Source organism: Delphinus delphis, chromosome 1, assembly GCF_949987515.2.
Source record: "Delphinus delphis chromosome 1, mDelDel1.2, whole genome shotgun sequence".
Lineage (NCBI taxonomy): Eukaryota > Metazoa > Chordata > Mammalia > Artiodactyla > Delphinidae > Delphinus > Delphinus delphis.
The window spans coordinates 99872195-99896612 of record NC_082683.1 but is presented as its reverse complement, the minus strand read 5'-3'; the positions used below and the strand labels follow the sequence as shown (position 1 = coordinate 99896612).

At 52.7% G+C, this 24418-nt stretch overlaps 1 protein-coding gene across 2 annotated transcripts in view; it reads left to right on the top strand.

The window, feature by feature from the left end:
• SYT6 (synaptotagmin 6) overlaps positions 1 to 24418 on the top strand; it is a 58108-nt gene that overhangs the window by 30307 nt on the left and 3383 nt on the right. Inside the window, exons 4-6 of one of the 2 annotated variants that reach the window (XM_069540516.1) lie at positions 14845 to 14965; positions 19453 to 19624; positions 20834 to 20963. In XM_069540516.1, the coding sequence (XP_069396617.1) occupies positions 14845 to 14965; positions 19453 to 19624; positions 20834 to 20963 (423 nt within the window). Of the gene's footprint in view, positions 1 to 14844; positions 14966 to 19452; positions 19625 to 20833; positions 20985 to 24418 lie in introns of both variants that reach the window. The other variant, XM_060006952.2, reaches the window with a different exon arrangement.

The window sequence follows — 24418 nt, the reverse complement described above, 5'->3', positions numbered from 1 at the left end:
TCTCAAACTGCTAATTGCGGTAGTTGCAGAAGGTGCTTGGCTAGGAAATCTATAAAGAGACCCACTTCCCACCCTAGTCTCTAAGAAGGGCGTGGGCCAAAACAGAGTGGCGGGTGCTCTGCAGAGCCGTGGGGTGCGTGGTTGGCGGTGAACGCAGGTCCCGGAATCTGTGATTTCGCATTGCCTGGCCTGGCAGGAAGGGGCCCGGATCAGCCTGAGAAAGGCCTACCTCCTTGAGGACAGGTGGCCTCACTGCTGCAGACAGGAGATGGTGCTATCTGGCGGGAGAGCAGAGGCAGGTGGAGGTGGGGTGAAAGGAGGAGCTGAGAGAGGACGTCAAGGAAAGCAGGGCTGCAACTTGCGTAAGGAGCCTGAGAGTTGGGCCTGAGAGATGGGGGTGTCCAGGGAGCAGCAGGCCCCCGGTCAGTAGCAGTCACCACAACAGGAGTAGCGGGAACCCTGGGGATGCCCAGCATGAGGGGCTGAGGCTGGGCCGGGCCAGGAGTACGGCTGTGGGATATGGCCTTGCCTTAATGCCAGGCTGGCCTCTTCCTGAACCTGGGGGCTGTCCAGGCTCATTCAGTGCCAAGAGGCAGTCCCTCCGGGAGAGGGAAGGAAGGATTTGAAAGAACGTCTGCTCTGGAGCTCAGGCAGCACTAGCCGTGGCTCTGGTACCGGGCAGTCAGGAACACTGATTGCACGAAACCTCTCTTCCCCACCCCCGGGGCCGCCTCCCAGCCTGAGCCTCACTCTTTGTTTCTGCCACTCTGCACTTGGTGCCTGGAAGAGAGGAAATAACCATTAGTGTCACCTGCTCCCCAGTGGGAGACATTAGCTGGCTCTGGCAGAGCATGTGGCCTATAATTTTTGGAGGAGTTACAATAACGGAGCTAATTTGGTGTTTCATCATCATGCTTCTGGGTGAGCAGAGGGGGAAGGGAGGCCCTGGGCCTGGTGCAGAACAATCTCCCGGCACAGAGCTCTGTACTTCCTCGGGCAGCTTTAGGGGTCCTGGAGCCACGCTCCCTCCTCCCTTGCCCTCCTCTTCCACCAGCAGCTTCTCCTTCCAGAGGTGGATTGTCAGAACGCAACTTGGAGACTCCTGAGGCCAAGCCCAGCCCGAGGCAGCGCCACAGCAGGACAGAGCAGCAAGGGGCCTGGGCGTTTGAGGAAGTGTGTGAAGAGCCTGCTCTGCACTAGACCCCCCGTGCGAGCGGTTTAAGTGCACACATTCATTCATCTTCACGGTTAAGCCCATTTTACAGATGAGAAGGTGAGGTCATCTGGTACAACGCTTTCATTTTACAGCTGAGGAAACCGCAGCTCAGGGAGGCCCCATGACGCACCCTAGATCACTCGGCCAACCATCAGCAGAGCTGGGATTTGAACCTAGGCCTCCTGGCTCTAAGTTCAGTGTTACCCCTAAGTTTATCCTGTTGCTGGGGACACCTGAGCTGGTGCCTGGAGCCCAAGAAGACCCACAGGTGTCCTTCCCTAACCCCACTTATTGAGGATGCTTCTGGGTGGGGAAGCCCAGGGCTGGGAGGAAAGAATGAGGCAGGCTGCTAGCCAGCACAGCTTCCCATGGGCCTTGAAGTCAGGAGCTGTGGCCTCTGAAACCCAGGCCAGAAGATGTCCTCGTTCCCACCCTCTACCCAGGGACGTGCCCAGGGCAGCTGCCCCTCTTCCTCTTCCTGACTCAGATGTCCACAGAGCACACCTGGCCCCTCAGCCCACCAGGTGGGCTTTGGATAGCACATCCATTGGGTGCAGGGCCACCGCCTGCCCCAATGTGGCAGGAGAATGATTGTATGCTCGCTGCACATAAATTTTGATTTTTCTACTAGCAGCTGGCAGTCCTCCCTGTGGTTTCCTCCTATGCCTCCAAATCAGGGGCTTAGAGCAGCTGCCCAATAGGGAACCACCTTGAGGCTGGCTGATGCTCCTTGTCAGAGAGGGTTAGACAAGTTCAATGGCGTTCACGGTTATGCAGCTGGAATGGAGTAGAGTAGGGATTTGAACCCTGGGTTCTGCCCCAAACCCCATGCATCCCCCACTGGGGCTGTTTTGTAGCAGAACTGTGATGCCCTCCCCTCTGGTTGGATGAAGAGCCGAGACCTCAGCTTCCCACCAACCCCCCAGCTGAGAGTTCTTTGTTGATGACTACTGTGGGTCTGGATGAGGGCCACTGAAATGCCTGGAAACTTGAGAAGCCCAAGGACACTGGACTTCCCAGCTTTGGAGAAGGGAAGGCAGTCAAAACGGATACTGTCTTCAAGACTGTGAAGGCATAATGTCTGCGTTATGATGAAACAGCAGGTGGGAACTAGGAGGGAAGGGTGTAAGTAACCTGGGAGGCACTGGGTTGCACGTCAAGGAGAACTTCCCGAGTTCCAGGATGATGGAACACTGCGAAAGGTGTGAGTGAGATGTCTTTTAAAAAGGCCTCATTTGTTGAGTTTAATGTGGTCCTGCTTGGAAGCTAGGATTGGATGAGTTGACCGGTCACTCGTGGTCTCTTGCTGCCTAGTGGCATGTGGAGCTGTCTTGCTCTGATCCACGAAGATCCCACCCCAAGGGAGTGAATCCCAAGATATGATGCTTGCAACCCTCCCAGGAGGCCCACAGGGACTGCAGACCATTCCCTCGCCCCACCTTAAGACCTGAGGAAGCCAGAAAACAAAAGTGAGGAAAATAACTCCAACTCTGCAGGACACAGAGGGAAACACTTTACCTGCCCCAAATTTCTTCATGAAGGGTTTCCTCCTCCCAGACCTGGTGTCTGCACCCCAGAGAAGTTCAGGTGGGAAGATCCGTGCAGAGAGAGCACAGGGTCCTTCCACTGCTGGCCTGGCTTCCTCCTCTCCCGATCTTCTTGCATGAGGCAGTGTCCACTGGAGCAACTTAGCACTGGGTGAGATGATGACATATAGGTGCATTTCATGAGGAACGGCTGACTGAGGATGCCGGCACTGGCTGGTTGAAGTGAGCAGGAGATGGGTCCCCTCACATCACACGCTGGTCCCCTTTCAAGAGGAAGCAGACTGGGACAGCCAGAGAGAAGCAATGACTCTGAGTCTCAGAGCCTTCCTCTTTAGCGCTTCTTGCTTCCAGAATACTGAAAAATTTTGCTTTCAAAACCCACATGGGAGGGACTTCCCTGGTGGTGCAGTGGTTAAGAATCCCCCTGCCAATGCAGGGCACACAGGTTCAAGCCCTGGTCCGGGAAGATCTCACATGCCACGGAGCAGCTGGGCCCATGCACCACAACTACAGAGCCTGCACTCTAGAGCCTGTGAGCCACAACTACGGAGGCCACATGCCACAACTACTGAAGCCCGTGCGCCTAGAGCCCGTGCTCCTCAACAAGAGAAGCCACCGAGATGAGAAGTCCGCACCGCAACAGAGTAGCCCCTGCTCACCGCAACTAGAGAAAGCCTGCATGCAGCAACAAAGACCCAACACAGCCAAAAATAAACAGATAAATTTATTAAAGAAAAAAAAACCCGCACGTGTCCTTAGCCCACCTGATCCTCAATAACCAGGAGCAGAAGGTAGGTGGAGTGGAGCACAGTTCCAGAGGAGGCTGGGTGGCATGAAGGAGGAGAACAAGGCCTCAGAGTCAGCAGACGGGAGTCCAGATCCAGACCTGGTCGATCACTCTGAGACCCTAGGTGATTACTTAACTTCTGTGATCCTCAATATGGCAATAATTGTGGGTTCCTGCCAGGAATGTTGTATGAACGAAATGAATTAAGTACAGTATGATAAGTACCCAGCATGGTCTCTACAAACAAGCAGATGCTTCATATCTGTCAGTCCCCTTCTCTCTTGACTTTGGCTTTGATCACGAAAATAAGGAGACAAAGTGGAAGCAACGTCAAAATCCCGGCCAGAGTGTGTGTGCTCAATTGGTTCTTCTAACTCCGCAAGGCAATGGTTCTCAGCCCCTAAGACTTCCCTACAGGGCTTGTTAAAATATGGAGTGCCAGGTCCCACCCCCTGTGAGGGCGGGCCCAATGATTTGCATTTCTGGCAAGTTCCAAGTTCTGCTGCTGTGTCAGACCTTTCTAGAGCGCCATCCAGTTTTCTTAAACCACCTAGATTTGGGTGAGGCCCCTTCTTGCTAAAACTCAGCTCTGCGGCGTGCCTGAGGCGCGTAGGGAAAAAGTGGCGGGTGACGGGGAGCAAGCGCTCCAGGTGGGTCAGCGTGGCTTTGAGCCATCGGAACTTTGCACCTAAAAAAGGAGAAGAGGCCCTTCTATGATCCTAACTTTTGCTTGGCAACACTGATAATGAAGGACTTTCGTCATACTCCACGTCACAGAGGCTCTAATAGGGTCTTGTCCAGGGCAGCCTCGGAATCTCCTCGTTGGCCTTACCTTACAAACCGAGCATATAGAAGAATCACCTGGGAAGCCTGTCAATCACTCGCACACGTAGGTCCCACCCTCAGAGATCCTGACTCTGTAGACCTGGGGCGCAGCTCAAGAGTCAAGTCCCCACCTCCCCAAGTGAGTCCAACTCAGGAGACCTCCAGACCCCACCCTGAGCAACAACTTATGAGGCTCCACCCCGAGCTGTCACCCACATGGACACTGCCGGACAGACCCAAGGCCGAGGTTATACAAGGGCCCACACCCGTCCTTTTCACCGCCTTCTAACCAGGTGCACCTCACGAAGCTGAGTTGCTCATTCATTCAACAAATATTGGTGAGCCTGTGTTATTTATTTACCAGGCACTGTGCTCAGTCCCGGGAATATCGTGGTGAGTAAAATATGGGACAGGGACCAGGGTACGGTAAGCAAGGCACCGAGAGGGCAGAATGTATGGAAGCATTCGCTCTTGGAGGCATGCGTGAGTGAAGCTAAGAGTGAGGGCCTCCACCGCCTTTGCTTTTGCAGCCTGGGCACTTTGGTTTACTCTGCCCTAGTCCTGGACCTGGTAAAACAGATCCAGTCCCTGTCCTTTGGGAACACACAGTCTAGAGCAGGGGCTGTGGCTTTGGAGGAAGCGGCCTGAAGGATGAGAGGACACCTGCCATGTGAAGAGTTGTGAAAAGGATGATCAAGCAGAGGGAGATGAATGTGCAAAGTCCCGGGGGCACAGTTGAGGAGCTGAAAGAGCCTGAGGGGCTAATGCGTAGTGAGGAGGGCTGAGGCAGGGGGAGGGGAAGGGTTGGGCCCTGATCATGTAGGGCCCTGTAGGTCTTGGGAAGGGTTTTTGGCTTTTATTCTACCACAGGGGGAAGCCACTGGAGGGTTTCAAACAGAGGAGTGACGTGGTCCATCTTACAGTTTTGGAAGTGCTTTCTGGCTGCTGTACGGAAAGTGGGGCAGGAGAACAAAGGGAAGCAGGGGGCCTGTTAGGAGGCTGTGGCATGTGAGCAAATGAGAGGGGATTTTGCCCTCTGTGTGGCACTGGAGGTGGAGAGAGGTGGGTAGACTCAAGGTTGAATTGAGATAGAATTGACAGGGCTTGGTGTTGAACTAAATGCAAAGGAGCAAGGCGGGCAGGCATCAATGACGAGGTCTTGTTTCTGCCTGGAGAAACTGGATGGATGGAGGGCCCATTTCCTGAGTTGGAGAAAACAAGAGGAAAATGTAAACAGAAGCAGCTCAGAGTTCACCCTGAGCATCTGAGAAGTTTGAATTTCTGTGAGATGTCCAGGATGGATGTCATGTTGGACATACGAGGCTGGAGTCTAGAGGAGAGGTCGGTGAAGGCGCCATAAATTCGGGGGTCAGGAGCATGGAGATGGGTGTTAACGTTGTGGGTGAGTGAGGAGAGAATGAGCGTTTAGAACCCACTGCTTAGCGGTAGGGACGGGAGGAGGATCCAGCCGGGACTGGAAGGTAGCTGCAGAGGTCGGAGGAGAACTGAACGAAGAGAATGCTTTAAGAGCAGCGTGGGCAACTCCATGAAAGGCTGCAAAGAGGGTCTTCAGAGAACAGCCTCATCACAGCAAGACCCAGAGGTCTGGAGCATCTGGAGACAGGTGAAAACCTAAACCTTCAGGTCAGCAAAGATATGAAGAAGCTAAAGCCCCCATCACTGGTGGTTCAAGCACGTGCCCTCGTCTGGCACCAAAGCCCTGCCTGTTGGCATCCCCGGGGCCCCTGTTTGCAGAAATGTTCCTCCGCTGTCCCAGGAGACTTGCCCCACTGGGACCAGGGCAGCTTCCCTCCTGCTGAGAGCCCTGTGGCCACAGCCCTGCTCGGGCAGAGAGCAGATCGCTCGCCGCTGAGCTGCCCGCCCTTTCCGGGGGAAACTGACACAGTTGTTTGACAGCCACGCAGCAGGACGACTTGAGGCAAGAAATGAAGACAGATGCTCATCATTAAGTTCATTAACGTGCCATTAACTCCTCTCTGTCGTTAGTGAAGATGCCCGTGGATGGACCAGAGAGGAGATGAAGTCCTCGACCCTGGCCTCTCACAGACAAAAGCACCCATGGTGCAGACTTTTCCACTTGACCAGGCATTGCCTCCATCTCTTCTAGAACTTCCCCAAACTCTGCTCTCCTCAGACTCCTTCCAGCCCCTCATAGCTCCTCTCCCTCTCTACCCACTTTTTTTAAAAGTCATTAGGAAGAGATCTGTACCTCCCAGTGTGTGATTCTGACTCATGGATATTTGCCCAAAAGTAATGGTGCGTGTGAAATGCTAAACCTCTTTTCAAGGGCAGGTTCACGAAGGAGAGGCTGTGAAAAAGTTTCCTAAATAAAACCATCTGTTTCCCTGAAGATGTTCAGAGAGAGAAACATTTGTCACCCACTGATGTGCTGTAGTGTCTCAAGGGGTCCCCAGGGACCAAACCCCACCGCGAGGGTCTCCCTCACCTCCCCGCTCCCTGTGAGCCGGAGGCCCTCCTCCATGGGCCGGGCCGGGTCCCAGGCTTTCAGTGTCCACAACACAGGCTGCAGCCGGAGTGTATGGAGTTCGTTTAAGGCGCCTCCATTCCGCTAGATCATTTATTGATAACGCTGCAACGCCCTTGGGGCAGAAAACACTTGAGAGAAAAAGCGGGCATGGAAGTCAGAAGAAATAGAAGCTGCCCCAGCTCCCAGCAGGGAGCCCAAGCAGCACAGCAAACGCAGCCCACCCTTCTACCCCGGCCATCCCCAGCCCTGCAAGCCCAGGCCCGAGGGGGAGCAGGGAACAGCCAGGGGCTCACAGCCGGAGCCCTCTTCTGGCACCCGGGGAGAAGCACCCCCCCCCTCCGCTCCCCTCCCCCAGGAGAGAGTTGATTCAGCCATGCGGGCACGGGGCAGCCGGGGTGCCAGTCTCCGCCCTCCTCCGCTGCATCCCCTTCGGCCAGTGGGTCACCAGATCCTGCTGATTTCTTCCCAGATGTGCCTTGCCGGGCTTCAAGGCGTTTGTAACTGCTGTCCCCTAGGCCATTAGACCCAGGGGCCATGGGAGACACCCCAAGTCTGACCAGAGGAGTGAGAGGAGGTGACCCAAGAGGAGGGAACAGGACAGCTGGACTGGAAAGAGGAGTGTTGTCCAGGACAGTCAGAGGGAGGGAGAGGTTATTTCAGGCAGTGGAAAGAACAGGGTGAAGACACGAAGGTACAAAAGAACCTGGAGGGTTTGGGAGGGGCAGTTATAGAGAGGCAAGAGGCTGTAGTGCCTGAAACTGGGGGCTCTCGAGCCTGGCTGCCTGGGCTCACATCCCAGCTCTGCCACGGAGTAGCTGTGGGCTGGGCCAGAGGCACAGCCTCACTGCACATCAGGGTCCCCGTGGAGAAAATGCAGATAACCATAGGCTTTTGTGAAATTTATACGGCTCGGTACGTATGAGCACTTAGGACAGGACAGCCCATCATAGGGCACCTGGACCAGAATGGTTGGCAAGAAAGGCAAGGGCCAAATCATGAAGAAACCTGAGTGCCACGTGATGCTGTGGGTAAGGGGTTTTCAAGCTGACTCCTGGAAGCTCCAGGGAGGGGTTGAAGGTAGGAGCTCTGGGTGCTTTGTCTCTAAGCCACTTTTCATCCGTTGTATATATTTGGACTTCTAACAATGTTTCATTCGAAGAAGAGTTTTCCAGTTACAAAACAGGTATGGAATGGGGAGCCACTGAAGGATTCTGAGCAGGAGAACGACCCCCTGTTTATAGCAAGGAGGATAGATCAGAGGGGTCGGGGGGAGGGAGTCAGAAAGCTGGGAGGTCCAGGCAAGAGTTGGTGCAGGTCAGAGCTAAGGCAGTGCAGGCGGGAGGGGAAGAGAGGGCCTCGGAGTCTGCGGACCCTTAGGTGGCAGAACAGCATGGCGGGGTAACTGACTGGGTGTGGAGGCTGCAGGAGGGCAAGGAAGCTGGGATGCTTCTGGCATCCACTCTTCCCCCGGCCATTCATTTTCTGCAAGCCTGCTGAGGTCCTGCTTTTCAGAGGGGAGAAAATGCAAACATCTTTCAGGGCCTCTGAAACCTGGGCCTGTCTCCCTAACCCGGGGCTCCCCAGCACAGTGCCTGTCAGCCACTCCCGTGGTGGTCCTCACTGTTCCCTCCTGGCAGGCCACCTCCCCACCCCCTCAGGTCAGACCGGCTTCCCGACCCCTCTGTCTAAACTGCCCCACCCCCACCCCGCCATTCGCTACCCTCTGTCCCAGCCCTGGTTCACCCAGCGCCTTTGTATACTCTCTTGCTTACTTTATTTTTGTCTCCCTCCTCCAGAATATAAGATCCTGGAGGGCTGGGACTCCGTCTGTCTCACCACTACTGTCTCCCCGTATTTGGGAACCTTTAGCAAGCGGGTGACGAATGAATGACACACGTGAAGATGGTCTCTGGTGTGGCGGTCTGGGTGGAGGGTGGTGCGGTGGGCTGAGAGGGAAATGGGGCAGAAGATACCTGCAGGGTCAAGGGCAAGCTGCTAGGTGTGGGCCCTGAGGCAGACACGGTGGGCCCTGCCCTGTTCACAGCCTTGTCTGGGCTCCTGTTGCCCACCCTGCGTCCACGTTGCCCTCTAGCCACGTGGGACCTCCGCGCCTGCCCCCTGTGTCTTTATGCACCCGCTGACCCCCTGCCTGGAATGTGCTTGCTTGTTTCTTCTGCCGTCAGCTCCTTTCACTCACCTCACCGGATCCTACCAAGCATCACCCCCTCTGGGAAGCCTACCCTGAAATCCCCCTTAGAGTTTATTCTTCCCTCCTCTACCTCCTACATCTGTCCACACTTCTCTTACAGTGCTCACTGATCAAGCCAGATACCACTGCTTACCCACGTGCCTTTCTCTCCCCTGCCCCTGCACCAAGACTGTGAACTCTTGATAACAATAGTCATTATAGTTATAATAATTATAATAGCAGCTAATGCTTCCTGAGCGCTTACTCTGTGCCAGGCGCTATGCTAAGCGCTTTACACAAATTACCTCATTTAATCTTAACAGTCCTAAGAGGTAGATACTGTTATTAGCCCCATTTCACAGATTAGAAAACCAAGACCGTGAGAGGATTAAAGTAAGCCGCACTCCTCATAAATGTCAGAGCTGGAACCTGGACCCAGATCGGCCTGACCCCAAATCCATAGGTTCAACCATTCCTTCATCAAGCCAGTATTTCCTGAGCTCTTGCTGTGAATCAGGCCCTGGGCTAGACGTGGGGGTTGATGATGAGTAACACCAAACCCTATCCCTGCTCCCAAAGAACCCACCATCTAATGAGGACACAGCATTCATCATATAACCCCACAATCAAGGTTAAGGTTACGGTCGTGGTATGGGCTCTGAAGAGGTCTGGGGGGCTGTGGGAGCAGTCCCGGCATCCAGCCTCCACATCTGATTCACCTCTAACCCCGCTTCCAAGCCCCAGGCCTACACAGAGGCTCACTGGCCATTTCTTTACCCATTGGAGGCACACTTGCTTCCACCCCATCTCTCTTCCAGCCCCCCAGCCCCAGGGTAACTTAACAGCACTTTCTGCCTAGTGCTTCAGAGATCCTTTTACTCTCCTGTGGCTTTTCTGAAAGTGTAGCGGATGCTTTTCTGCTGTTGATGGGAAATTCAGGCAAGCCACTTAATGATTAAGAGACTAGAAGTGTTCTCTAAGAGATGGGGAAGCATCGTTCTTGTTTCGCTCAGCCTGGATTCCCGAGAGGGATGCTGAGACATTGACGCCGCTCATTGCCTATGTAGGAGGAGGAAGGCTAGCCCTGGAGAAGAACAAAAAACACTTGGGGGGCATTAGGAACGGAAGGAATGAGTGTCTTTGAATTTCAAAACAAAGTTGCTAGATACCTTGAGGTGGGTAATAAACAGACACCAGTTAAGCATCCTTGGGCCATCTCAATTGATGATGCCTGACAATGGATTTTCCAGTTTGAATGCTTGGTTTTTATGGCTGGCAGGGACCTTAAGGCTACAACATCTAGTGCAACGCCCTCATTTTTGCAGACCGAAGCCCAGAGATGTGAAATGATGAGCCCGACATCTCTGGGCTAGTGAGTGGTGGAGGGACTAACGCCTCCACAAGCAGTGACTTGTGGTTCACTGCTCTTTCCGGGACAGTCCACGGATAGGAATTTTTTTTCTATGCCTACGGCTGTGTGAGTGCATCAAGGAGAGAGAAGTGCTTTAATGAGCTGTTGCAGATGGGCAGCTGGGGACAGCAAGGGCAGTGTGGTGCAATAGATGGGCCTTTACAAATCTTCCTGCCCAGACGCCTGGATACTGCAGCCAGGGGAGAGTGCTACCATAACGGGCGACAATGTAGCTGGACAGGCTGTATGCATGTAAGGACAGACTGCTCCAGGAGCCGACATCCTGGCTGAAGGCCTACCCCCTGCAAGCATTAACCAAGACGCTTACCAGCTGCTACTGGGCTCAGACCCACGCCGTCAGCCCCTGGGTTAGCAGTCGAGAGGGGCAACTTGGATTCTGCTGCTTTCTGGACAGCAGTGACCTCCCCAGCACCAGGGAGCTCATTACCAGCCAGGGGCCCTATGGAGGCCTCCCCTGACAGAGGGTGAAGATGAAAGCAATAAGACGCTGGCTGTTCTGCGGCCCCTGGTCACCCCTGGTTTTATTAAAGCCAAAGTCGCAAACATCCCTAATGAGGATAAAAGGCTGGCAAGGTGCACAGAATCTGGGGCTGAAACCCCCCGAGAAAGGGGGTGGTGCTGAGAGAACCCAGGAAGGCCGCCCATGGGGTCAAGCTGGGCCTGGCTTTGCAGAGAGGAAGGTGGCGACCAGGAGATGCTGACTCTGTTTGCTCAGCTCCATCTATTTACTCGAAAGTAACCCATTTATTTTCCTTTATCAAATAACCTGTCCTCTCCTGCCTGCGTGTGCAGGGGAATTACACCCCCCTTGATCCACAGAGCCAAGAGCAGCTATCTTGGCATCAGGTCCAGCGAGGCCCAGTCACCCACAGCAGAAGGTCCTGGACTGGGCTTCGGGCCCCCCGGCCCCAGTTTCCTCTCTGCGTCCAAGTTGTAGGGGGATATTGGCTCACTCCCTTTGCCTGTCCGGGCCCAACGATGGAGGGTGGAGCTCACTATTCAGTGCAGGGACCAGGATGGGGGTGGGGGTTCCAAACCTGGCTGCAGACTCAGCACCACGAGTGCCCCCCAGCTGCCACAGTTCTACCACAAAAAGAGAGGGCCCACTGGGTCGGTGGTCTCCCTAGAGGGAGCCGTCCTTGAGGGCAGCCCATAGCACCCCCGATGATTCCGTTCACCCCGAGGGATCTCCCACATCCCCAGGCAAGTCTCCCGAGCTCACAAACCAATCAGCTCAGACTCCTGCGACGAGACAGCCTTCGAAGCCTCCAGAGTAGCCGTGTGGGGAAAGGGTGACAGCAGCCTTCTGTTCACCCCCCTCACAGGGGGGCCCTAGGAGCTTCCAGATTCCTCACCAGGGCCCTAACGTGATCCGGGCGTGTGTGTAGCTCCTCTTGTACTATCGGGCACCCCTGAAGCCCAGCAGGTGTAAAGCAAAGCCCCTGCCCCTAAGGGGCCTCCAGTCCCTGGACGGCATGGGAGGGCCCAGCTGCAGCGAGGCAGGGACTCCGTAACACCTGTGTGCAGCTCAGGGACAGAAAGTGCTGCAGGGGTGTAGGGGAGATATGCTCTGTGCGGGCTGGACCCTGGGCGAGGGTCCCTGTGAGGGGCATGGCCCTGGGCCCTACAAGAGGCATGGGATTGTCCAAGCAAAGATAAGAGGAGGAGGCATTTGGGCCAAAGGGACCAAAGATATACCAGCCAGTTGGAGCAGAGGGTTGGCATAGAGGAACAGAGAGAAATAATCAGGTGAGGAGGGAAGACAGGACCCAGTTGTTGAGGGTTCGGAATGCAAGCTGGGAAGATGGGCCTCGATTCCAGGAGCCGAACGAGGGGAGCCACTGAGAGCGTGCAAGCAGCCGCGCTGGCCTAGGAAAGGCTTAACTTCACCAAATAGTCATTTCCTCCTGTGTGCAGTAGGGATACTAAGATCACCTACCTCACGGGGCTGTGGTGCGACTCGACGGAGATAATTTAGTAAAGGATTTGGCGCCTGGTACGCATGCAATAACCTTGGTTCTTATTCCTGTTATTGCGTCTGAAAGGGTTTCTCTAAGTCTGGGCAGGATTGGAGAGTTACAAGGAAATAAAGGGAGCTGGGGGCCTCCTTGTACCTCGGTGCCCCCGCCAGAGATGGAACATTCAGCCAGGTGCACTGCTGACCTGACCCCTGCTGCGTGAGGGGACAGTCATACACCCACAGCACCTGTCATGGGCCACTTCCTGTGTCTCCCTGAGGGAGAGGGAGATCCTGGTGCCTTCTTTAATTGGTTACACCCCACTAAACATGGTGCCTCTAGCAGGTTCTCAGCAAATACAAACAGAAGAACAGGTGAAGTTGTGGTCTAAGGTCTAGAGGAGCCAGGGTTACCTTGAGGTGCTCCCTAGGTGGGCTGGGAGGGCGTTGCTCTCCTAAGGGTCGGAGTCCAGCTGTGTCTCCCACCAGCCACGCAAGCCTGGTCAGGACTTTACACCCAAGTTTAAACACTGACTTCTTCTCTGTGAGATGAGGGAATAATGGCAATGCACCCTGCCTTGCACAGTGGCTGTGAGCCTCAGAGGTGGAGCTGCCCGTCACAGAAGAGCTTCATGGGGCACAGGAGCTCGTGGGGGTTGGTCTTGGCTCTTGTGCTGGGGTGGGGGGGGGGTAGCTCTCTCTACGCTGTGTCCAGCTCTGCCCCAACCAGACACCACCCTTCCACCCCTCACATCCACCCCCAATACCCCCGCCCCCTCCACCTCTTCACCCAGGGAGCCGGGAGGATTCACCTGCTACTCCTGGGATTTGATTCACCAGTGGGTTAAAAAAGGACAAATCCTGGGCTAGGGAAAGGGTGGGTATCAGTGCCACCTAGGGGAGAGCATTGAGACCACAGGCTCTGGAAGGGGTGGCGGGTTATTCTCCAGGTGAGGCCAAGTATCAGGGGTCTCTTGGAGTCCCCAGTAGAGGGTGTTTCTTTGTGAGGAGAAGGGACAAGAACCTTGGAGCCACCCTTGACTGCGCTCTTTCTCAAAAGTCACCTCCTCCAGGAGGCCTCCCCGGCTACCCTGTCTAAAATTTCAACAACTATAGCCTCACCCATGAGCATTTCATATCCTGTTTCCCTGCCTTATTTTTTTCTCCTTGATCCTTTTTACCAACTTACTTACCATCTTTCTTGTCCTTTGTCCTATTAAAATGTAAGCTCCGTTAGAGCAGTGATTTTTGTCTATTTTGTTCTTTTCCATATCTCCGTACCCAGGGCAACACCTGGCACATAGCAGGTGCTCAATTACTACTTGTTGACTGACTGAATGAGTGAACAAATGGATATCTGCATCAGAAATCAGAGCCAGCCCAAACCCCGACCTCCTCTTCGTCTACCCTGGGTCTGGGAGATTTAAGAGAGGAAACACCTCCATGTCTTGGAGCCCCACGGCAGCCTCAGAGCCCGAGGGAGAGGTTTTGCAGTGACAGCACCCTCCTCCACCAGGCGTGGCACAGGAAGAGAAGGCAGTCCAGCGGGGTGCTGTTTAATTCAACAGCTGGACACGCTTACCATCTTTGACATTTTCCTATTCCCTGTTGCTCAGAAACTTCCTAGGATTGGGATCCCTGGTCATGATGATTCTAGGGGCAGGAGAGGCAGCAGAGTGTGTGCTCCAGGCTGGGCTCACTTCTGAAGCATGACCACATTTAAGGACAAAGCGGATCCAAGCCCTGGCACAAACTTGGAATGACACGTGTACGTCTTCTTGGTCAGCACATATCCTGGGCAGGTCCTGATTCCCCGTGCTTCCACACTGAAGCCTGGAAGTTGGAGTGCTAGATGTGTTTCAGGAGAGGCAAGGAAGCTGCCAAAGCAGAGGGACTCACAAAGAATGACTGAGCTGAGAGCTAGAACCAGATATGTGGGGAGAGGGGACCCCTGATGGCCAGAGTGGGTCTTATACAGAATACTGTCATGACCCCAGGCCAGGCAGGGTGGGGAGTCAAGGGGTCCAGTGACTGAGAAGGGTAAGTTGGAGGATAGGGCTGGGCCCCAAAAGGCCTGGTGGTCTGGAGGCTGCAGCCAAAGGGCATAGGTAGGGCAGGTGAGGCCAAAGCAGGAGGGGGAGGACAAGGACCAGAGTCTGATCAGAGCTCAGAAGGAATACTGAAGGGGACAAATTCTGCTGAAGACCCAGCGTTGTTATCATTGCCTTTTATACCCAGTTACTCTCAGCATAGAGGCCAGAACGTCAGGCCTTAAAGACATAGCACTCTCCCTCAGAGAGCCTTCTCCTGGGCTCCGGAGCAGCCCTGCAGCTGCACTGGAGCTGTGTGGCCCTCACCTGCCCTCTTGTCTGCTTCTTTGCAGGAAAGCGTGGATTTGGGAGAGATCATGTTCTCCCTCTGCTACCTGCCCACAGCAGGCAGGCTCACCCTCACTGTGATCAAATGTCGGAACCTCAAGGCGATGGACATCACAGGCTACTCAGGTACCTCTCCTACCCGAGTGCTCGCCAAGTGGCCTGCCAGCAGCCTAGGTATTAGGATGTGGAAAGATGTTCAGAGAGAAGGGGGAAGAAGTGTCAGTATTCTTCGAACAGGAGCACAGCCCTGCAGGCAAATGGTCTGGCTTTGAATTCCAGTTCTGCCCCTTCCTTGTGGTGTAATGCTTTGGTTTCCTGATCTGGAAAAAAAAAAACAAAACTTACACAGGTTACTTTAAGGATAAACGAGTTAATTCAAGTAAATGCTTAGAAAGGTGCCGGATACATAATAAGCAGTCAGTAGATATTGGCTATTACTATCATTCTTTCTCTTTGAGGATGGAGAGAAGAAGAAGCAAATAAATAGGTGAAAAAATTAAGGAACATCTTTCTAGTTTGTGTGAGGCCTCAGGACTTCCAAGGGTTATGTCAAGTTTGAGTGTCTTAAGTGTTTGTAGGTCCACGCAGCGATGGCAGCCCTGCAGACTGAGTCAAAGGAACAGAGGCGCTGAAAAGCAGAGTGCGCTTGTATTTGAGGTTTTCCCGCAGGGCTCTGGGCCTCTGTCTCAGCACCAGGAGAGCTGCTAGGTACAGCAGGAGAAAGAAGTCCTGTTCTAGTAACCGAGGAGATGCTGGTTTGGACGCAGCCTCAGAGCCTGCAGGCTGGACCTGGCGTCAGAGGTTTGACCCTTTTCCACGATTCTGCAAGTCATTGTCAGAGAAGGATTTTGAGTTTTGATAGAACAGAAGAGTCCCAGGAGCCTCCTTCCCCGTGTCGGCTCAAATTAGCCCAAGGGATGGGGTAGAGCGTCCCGGAGAGCCGGCACGTAGAACCGCCTGGGCTGCACTTAGTAGCAAATGCGGGGAAAGGCTTGGTTTGTTTCCCTAGACCCCTACCCAAGAGGCTCTTCTGGAGATCCATCCCAGTTAGCGATATAAATCCACTCCACAGGTGCCTCTGAACTTGGCTGGGAGTATATGGAAGAGTTTTCCTTTTACTCATTATTTCCTTAGTGTAATCACAGTTGCCATAAAGAGGTGACTGGTCTAGCTGAAAACATCTGGGCCCAGGCCCAACCTGGTGCATTTGGAAGAAGATGAGATATTAGGCCTTGAAATATGAGGTTTCAGGGAAGGGTGGTCACGAAACGCTGAAGTAAGGTATATCTGTGGTGGCTTTGAATCCCTCAGAGCCTCTGCTCCCAGCCCGCACTGTCTCTCTGCAACACTCATACCTTCCAGGCCAAAAGCTGCCCCAGATAGCGCCTGACCCAATGCCTCTAGCACCTGCCCTGACGCATCTTTCCACTGAAGCTACCACCACACATCAGGATGTGGTGAGGAGCTTAAAGAACCTCTTCCGACACGTGCAAAGCTCTTAGGCAGCAGCAAGCTGGCTTCCTCCAAAAATACAACCAACGTAGATTGCATTTTAATATCAAAATAAGTGTGTGCAGGGACAGAAATTCACTGAGGACGCTCAAGACTGCTGAAGGAAATAGGATTTTGCTACCCAAGTCCCCACACTATCTCCTCTGGTGTAATTAAATTGATGTGCTAGAGAGAGAGCTTACAGCGAAGCCGCCAAGGTAATCGTAAAGGCTGTTCCACATCAGAGGGTTGGGGGTGAGAGACTTTTCTCATGCTAAGTTCTAACCTCCCTCTCATGATTGCCTCTCTTTTCTACCTGGGTTTGGAATCTGGTATTAAATCTCAGCTTGATTCTGAAAATTCAGGGGTCCTCTTTTTGCTAGGGATTTCTATTTTGTTCATTGAGGTAAGCAAGTGTCTGGGACAGTTCATGGAACACACTAAGCATTGAATAAGTATGTATTGAAGGATGAATGAATGAATGAATTTATAGGCTAAAGAACTTTGTGGGGACACACCTGCCAGGGGCTTCTCAAGCTAGATCTCCTGTTTTGGAGGATAAGTTTGAGGTTGCCTTCAGCCTGGACTGCTTTGATGTTGGACTAAACTAGGGAGTGGATGTTCTTGGTTCTTGCCTGTTCTTGATTTACATGACGTTGACCTCTAAAACCAAGGATCTTCCTATTCTCCTCGATCTAAACTAGTCGTGAGTCAATTCTTTAAGCCTATCCACCAGAACCATGACAATAAAAAATAATACAAAATAATAATAAGGATCAGTATACCCCAAAGGGATGGTGAGTGAGTGAACACACCCATCTCTGCCACATCTGGTCCGCACTGCTTTGACTCTAATGGTTACAAATGTAAACTTTGGAGTCAGAGCTAAGTTGAAATCTTAGGCAAGTTTCTTAATCTCTCAAACCTCAATTTCCCTATGTAGAAGAGGGGGATGATGAATATTTTATAGGGTTGACATGAAGTTTAACTGACATGATATGTGTAAATCTCTTAGCGTGGTGCCTGACACATACTGCATGCTGAATTATGATGGCCCTCATGACAAGGAGACTGAAACACACGGCTGGTCGTCGTGCCCCCTCCCTCAGCTGCATAAACATCATTGGCTGCTGGAGAGGAAAGGGCCTCAAAGGTCGTCTGGAGCCAGCATTCCATTAGAAGCACAGGCTTCTGCCCTAGGGCAAACACCCTAAGGAAGAGTCCTCTCTCTGCTTAGCCTCTAGGATCATGGTGAGAGTATGGGTTCCTTCAAGGGAAACACCCACTGAAGTTTATAAATTAGATACGCCTCATACGAGTGAATAGAGGTGGGGAAGGAAGCTGAGAATCTCCCAGCTAATCATCAGGCATTTGCCTAGTGGCCCGTGGGACAGGTGGCTCTGTCACATCTTTCCAAGCCTGGCGACATGGAGGTTTGCTCCGCTGTGGGTGTGTGTGGAAATAGGCATGGCAGGGGATGAGGCAGCACTTGGGCAGCCTCAAGCCTGAAGACGCTTTCCAAGGCAATGTTCACACTTCAGGAGCATAGAGGTTGCCAAGTTCACAACAGGCCTCGGAGGTAGCTATCCCACCCATCTGCTTGGACCTCAACACGGTCCGGGGCGTATCCATAGGGAATGGAGCCTGCGGACACGAGAAAGCTATCTCACAGCAGTTCTAGGAACTCCTCCTTCCTTTTTACTGAACGTCCTCCTGAGAGAGAACCCTTGCAAATGGGTCGTCAGAGACAGCAGGGTGATTAAACACCTCATGGTCTCCCCAGGTACCCCATAAACCCAAGTGCCCCCATGGCTAAGGCACAGCTGCTGCTGTCACGTTGGTGAGTCCGTAGCACATGTGGGCATCTACAGAACTACCTTTAAGGCTTGAGTTTCTGATCCCATGTCACAGGTCTCTGTAGCTTCCCCAAAGCTGTGCACCTCTTCTGCCACCTGAACAATTCCCCAGGGAGCATGAGCGCCTCGTTGGGTACTTGGGTGCCCAGGAGATAGAGCCATACGCCTGTGAATGAGGAGCTGGGAGCGGCTGCTTGGTCCGCACCTCCTGACAGAGTCACAGGAGCCCTGGCTTCTGGGCAAGCAGGTGTCTCAGCACATCAGTGTCTCAAAAGCTGTTATTACCTGTGTGTTGCCCTCCCGTTTCTTGAGTTGTGCAGCATAAATAACAGTTATGACGGTGACTGAGACACCTGAGCGATGAGATACGATCGGTGTCACTTCACTTGGACGAGTAGAAAATTTCAGGGTAGGAAGCTGACCATGAAATACCCATTCAGAAAACTAAAGAAGAGACAAGGATGGGAGGCGCGTGGGAGGTCAGTAAAAAGACATCTCCTCGAGGGCTGGAGAGATTCCAAGATCCCACTGAGAGATGAAATGGCAGCCGGCCACCCTGAGTCCCAGGAGGCTGCCTCACTCAGTCCCCCGGCCACGGCACCCTCCTCCTCCACTGCCCAGAGTGGGCACAAACAGCTTCCGGGGAGGCAGAGAGCAGGGCTCCTACCCCCTCCCTGATGCCAGATGGAAATGAGCTTGATGGGACAATGAGACCCATAATCCTGTCCTCAGGTAGGGAGGACCCGACAAGCATCGTGACTGTCGCTGTTCATTTACTCTGTCTCATTGCTACTCCTTGGGTGTCATCGATTCTATTTTTACCCACTTTATGCTTTGGTTAATAATGCTGACAAGACCCCCCAGAGAAAAGGCTGCAAGTAGGTGAAGGGAACAGAGTGCCTTTGTTTAGCTTCCCCACCCTTTGGAGCCGGCCAGCCAACCATAGAGTTGAGATTTAGTGAACTGCATACCCATGGGCAAGTATCCTGTCTGATGTGGGGCCAGCTTCCCCATTAGTGGAAGTCCGTTAAGCACTCTGCTAAGAAGCCTGAGGTCACCAAAGACTCTGTGTTTATTAAGCGCAGAGCATCTGCAGAGACAGGTGTGCTCTACCTAAATACAAGGTGGTTTAATTATTTTAACAACCCACTGATACCATCTGAGAATAACAGTAGGTCTGGGGCTTCCATCCTTCTGCTGCACAGGATGTTTAAGGACATCTGTTTAACAGGCTCCCTTCCCTTCTCACTGCCCCCATTGGCACAGATCCATACGTCAAAGTGTCCCTGCTTTGTGACGGGCGGAGACTGAAGAAGAAGAAAACCACCATAAAGAAGAACACCCTCAACCCCGTCTACAACGAGGCCATCATCTTTGACATTCCCCCGGAGAATATGGATCAAGTCAGTCTGCTCATCTCGGTCATGGATTATGATAGGTAGGTACAGGTCCCTGAGGGCCACGATTCCCTGCCCCTCGTCCCCACCTCAGTGCAGCACAGGGCTCTCGGACCTTGGACCTTGTGGTTCATGGCTCAGACACTCATTGGTCTCAAATCTGGCCCCACCCAAGGAGGGTACAGGAGTTTGAGGAAAAGCATGGCTTCCCCGCCAAAGTAGAAGCTCAAGCTTCACTTCCCAATGGGCTCATTTCCATCAGGGGCTGCCCCACCCATCAATTTCCCTGAATTCACCCCCGACTACTCCCATTCCTCCATCTGGCATCTGTCCTTTAGAATCCCGCCCACCCCCTCCCCCCGTCCTCTCCGTTTCCACTGCTGCTACCACTCCCACTTGGGGATGTCTGTGCAGCCCTCCTAGCTGACCCCTGCCTCCATCACTTCCTGCCTCAACCCAGCCAACACACCAAGGCACACCTTCCTAAAAGACCACTTTGTTCCTGGGCCTGCCCCTCTCAAGAACCATCAGTAGCTCCTGCTGTCTGGACAAGCTCTTCCCCTGGACTCTCGAGACCTTCCAGATCTGGACCCAGCATATCCATCCAACTTGATTTCCCCCACCTTGTATGTGTTTCTTCTCCACCACTTTCCAAATCCTGCCTCCCCATCAAGGCTGGCTCAAACACATTCTCCAACTACGTCAGCCACTGTGACTCCTTCTCTCCAGGTGTCACTTTCACTGAAGGAGAAAAAAAACATGCAGTAAAGCCTCAATCCAGGATCTTTAGCACAAGTTCCCAGACATAGTAGATGCTGGGTGAACAAATATGAGTGATGAGTGATGTTCTTACTGAGCAAATAAATCACATCACAGCCGCTAGGTATGGAGAAATGGTACTCAGAGCAGGTTGATTTATTTCCCAATAGCGCTAATGTCTCAAGTGCTCGCTGAGTCAAAGAAAGGAAGAGACTTAAACTCTCCCACTCCCCAGAGTCAGGCCATCTGCCCACCATTCCTGAGATTCCAAACAAGTTGAGAACCTTTTGCTCATCTGTCTGTGTCCAATGTCCACCCAAGGAGGCTGGGCAGTATTTCACCGCCACTGGCACCCTGAGGGCCTGCCAAGCATCTGTTTACAGAGCTAAGTATTCTGAGTTAGACCTGGGGGGCTGAGACCGAGACCGCGGGACTCCCCTTTCTGAGAGCATGTCTGGTCACCGATGCCGGGCCCTTTGTTTTTCCCTTAGAGTGGGCCACAACGAGATCATAGGAGTCTGTCGTGTGGGGATCAGTGCCGAAGGCCTGGGCAGGGACCACTGGAACGAGATGCTGGCATACCCGCGGAAGCCCATCGCACACTGGCACTCCTTGGTGGAGGTAAAGAAATCCTTCAGAGAGGTGGGTGAGGTCACGCTTGGCCCTTGGCATGTTTGCTGCATGGCAGCGTGGGCTGGAGAATGGCAGTTGGCTGCCGTGAGACCTCGCCTTTGTGGGTCCTTGGGGGGCACTGGTGGGGGGGGGCATACACGCTTCTCACCCAGGTGTAACAGGCAGAAAGGAAACGGGGGAAGATGGTGGGAAACCGCTTGACAAAAAGCCTTTGATGTTGAGTATATTGAAAGTGACACTGAGTTCAAAACAGAAAAGAAAAACTTGGAGGAAGCCTTCCCGGCAGCTCACTGTGCCAGGCCCGGAATGCTTCCACGAAGTCCCTGAGCCAAGTCAGTCCTTTCAGAGAGAGCCCCAAGAGGGTGAGATCAGAACTTGGCAAGAAATTCTACCCCTGTCGAAGCAGTAAGTTCCCTGAGGCTCTAGCCAGACAGTCCTGGGGCAGTTCTCGCCACGTGGATGGAGCTGGCCAGAGAGAGGATCCTACCCTCGTGAACGTTGCTTCTCCCCGTTGTTGGAGAAGAGAGTGTGGCTTCAAGGTGGCCCAGTTTCCAGCCAGATCCTAACAGAGACGTAATGGACACAGCACTGCCTGGGAGTCCCGAGACTTGGGCTCCAGCCCTGGACCTTTCCAACTTGCAGCATAATCTTGAGCTAGTTATTGGTCTCTCAACTGCAAAGAAAATGTTCCTTCCAGTGACACAAGCCCGCCCCACCTCCACCAAACAGCACCAATTTAAGATCCTGCCGTTCATCACCTTGGTGGTCCTCCGGCCGGCTTTTTCTTAAATGGTTTGGGACATGGGGGTAGCCAAGCAAGTTTTAAACCTCATCTTATTACTTCCACCCATATCCTAGAAAGCCAGGTGATCATTCACTCATTTTAATAGGTTTCCAGCCAGGGAGTCTAGAGAGTTGTATAAAAATTGGAAAATCTACTAATAAAAAAATAAGCCACATGGCCCCTCAGCTTAAAAACAGCGTAACCCCTTCCCCATGTTCTGTGACACAGAAAAGGTGTGGGCAGCAAACCCAGAGGATCCGCCGTCTCCTCTTCCCTCTCAGGGTGGTCAAGCCTGCTGGCCAGCAGCGCGAGGCTTCACATTTCTGTCTGGTGTTTGCCTTGATTTTACCACAGCTGTGGAGCTTTAATGAGTGAGGCCCGTCCCTCAGCTCCTGGGCTGCCCTTTCTTCCAGAAGGCCCTCTCTGCAGGGTGTGGGTGAGGTAAACACAACCAGCCTGCACCTACACAGGAGGCAGCCAGTGGACATTCAGCACCTCACCGACTGCAGGACTGATTCAGTCTAGAGAGGGGGTGTGGCACCCCTCCTTTTAAAATCCTTTGCAGATATTTAAGGATAGAATAAGTATACTAAAACGTTCAGGATGGCGTGGGGCAGGGGCAAGGAATGGGAGCTGAGAGGCCTCTGATGGGCTGCGGGGCCTCAGGCACCTCACTGCCCCACCTGGTCTTCAGTTTCCTGGTTGGTAAAATGAGGGGGGTGGGCTCCTCCCATCTCAGCTTTTCTAGGAAACTCTGGCCCAAAATGACAGGACAACAGGTGGCAGGTGAGCCCACAACTTGCATCGCCTTTCTGACCTTGAAGCTGCAATAATCCATTGCTGTTACCTGGTTAGTCTGGCCACACAGACTGGAGTAACCAGCCAACAGTGGCTGGAGATGGGGCTGAGGTGCAGGGTAGCACAGAGGGGCTGGGGCTCAGCCCCAACATCGCTCTCCATGACGAATACCACCTAATTAAGCCCAATAATTGATTTCAAGTCCTGTTGCTTTGAGAACTCCAACTCACTGGTCCAGACTACAAAAGAAAGATAAAGTAGAACCAAGTCCTTGAAAATGAATATTTGATAAGACAGAAAAGGGAAAGTAACAGTATATGGAAAACGGAAAGAGAATAAATTGATTCATATCCTTTGGGTTTACTTTTTTCTTGACCTCGCACACCAAGTTCCCGAGACTTTCCCTTCCCCCACTCCCTGGCCTTCCATGTTCTGCTCAGCTGATCATTTCTCCGTGTGAAGAAGCTGAAAATGACATTCATCTTGGCGACTTAGGATTTCTTCAGTACAAATTTGTAAAAATGTGTACCTGCACTTTTTAGCATCCACAGTTTAAGTACCTGTATAGAGATGCATCTAAAAACCACTAGGGTAATATTAAGTACACCCTCTTTGTGTTCATGTGATGCATTGTACTTGAACATTTATCATCTCAATCATCCTTAGAGCTCCTGCCTTCTTTTTGGTCCTGTTCTGGACACTGAGCAAGAACCTTGCTCTGGGAGCTTGTTTCTCCCGTTTGTATAAGACATACAAAACTCTTATTCTCCCCCTCCTGGGAAGATAAATGGCATCATATTTAGAAAGCACTATATTTATATTCCACCTTTCTTAGAGGACTTTCAAGTGCTGTGATCATTTCTTTTTTTTTTTTTTCTTTTGCGGTACGCGGGCCTCTCACTGTTCTGGCCTCTCCCGTTGCGGAGCACAGGCTCCGGACGCGCAGGCTCAGCGGCCATGGCTCACGGGCCCAGCCACTCCGCGGCATGTGGGATTTTCCCGGACCGGGGCACGAACCCGCGTCCCCTGCATCGGCAGGCAGACTCTCAACCACTGCGCCACCAGGGAAGCCCTCATTTCTTTTTTATTAATGAGAACAGAGGGTACCATACTGGCTTGTTTGTTTGGAGTTTTAAAATTAGGTTGAAGGAACAAATTAACTGAAAAGGTATTTTTCCCTGCTGGGGTTTTTTCATGAATAAAAATTGATTAAGCCACAGTGAGCATCCTTCCCCAGCAGAGGCTGTGGCCTCTTTCCTCTCAGCACTCCTGCCCAATGCTACGTGCTGTCGCTGTCACCACACACACAGCCCACGTTGACCAGCGATCTTCTCCAAGGCGGTTTACTATGAAGGGTCAAATTCAGATCATCTGCCAGAGATTTTATATCTCTGTTGGAATGTCACACATTTCAGAACACTAAAAGATCTCACTGGACCACAGCCGCCCTTGAATAATCATCCTCATTGGTGTCCCGGAGACCAATTCATGCTATTTCAGAGCCACCATGATAAGCCTGCAGGAACCATTCATCTTCCCATTGTCCAGGAACCCCATCTCTTCCCTCTGTTTATCTTCACAGGAAAAATCAGGGGCTGGCAGGGGAGCCAGTGTGCCTTCTTCATGTGTCCTGGATAAACAATTATGCTCCGTGTGACTTCTCTTTGAGCTATTATATAAAGGAAAAAAGATGTACTCTGTGTAGCCCTTTCTTTTTCTCCTCCTCTGAGCTGGCCTATCAGTCGGGTTGTTTAAGAGGCATGCTTACCCAGGGGAGAAGCCCGTAATTACAATGTACCTTTCACCGACATTAAAGGTTGTAACAGAAAAAGCAGAAGCTCTAAAATGAAGATCTGTTAAA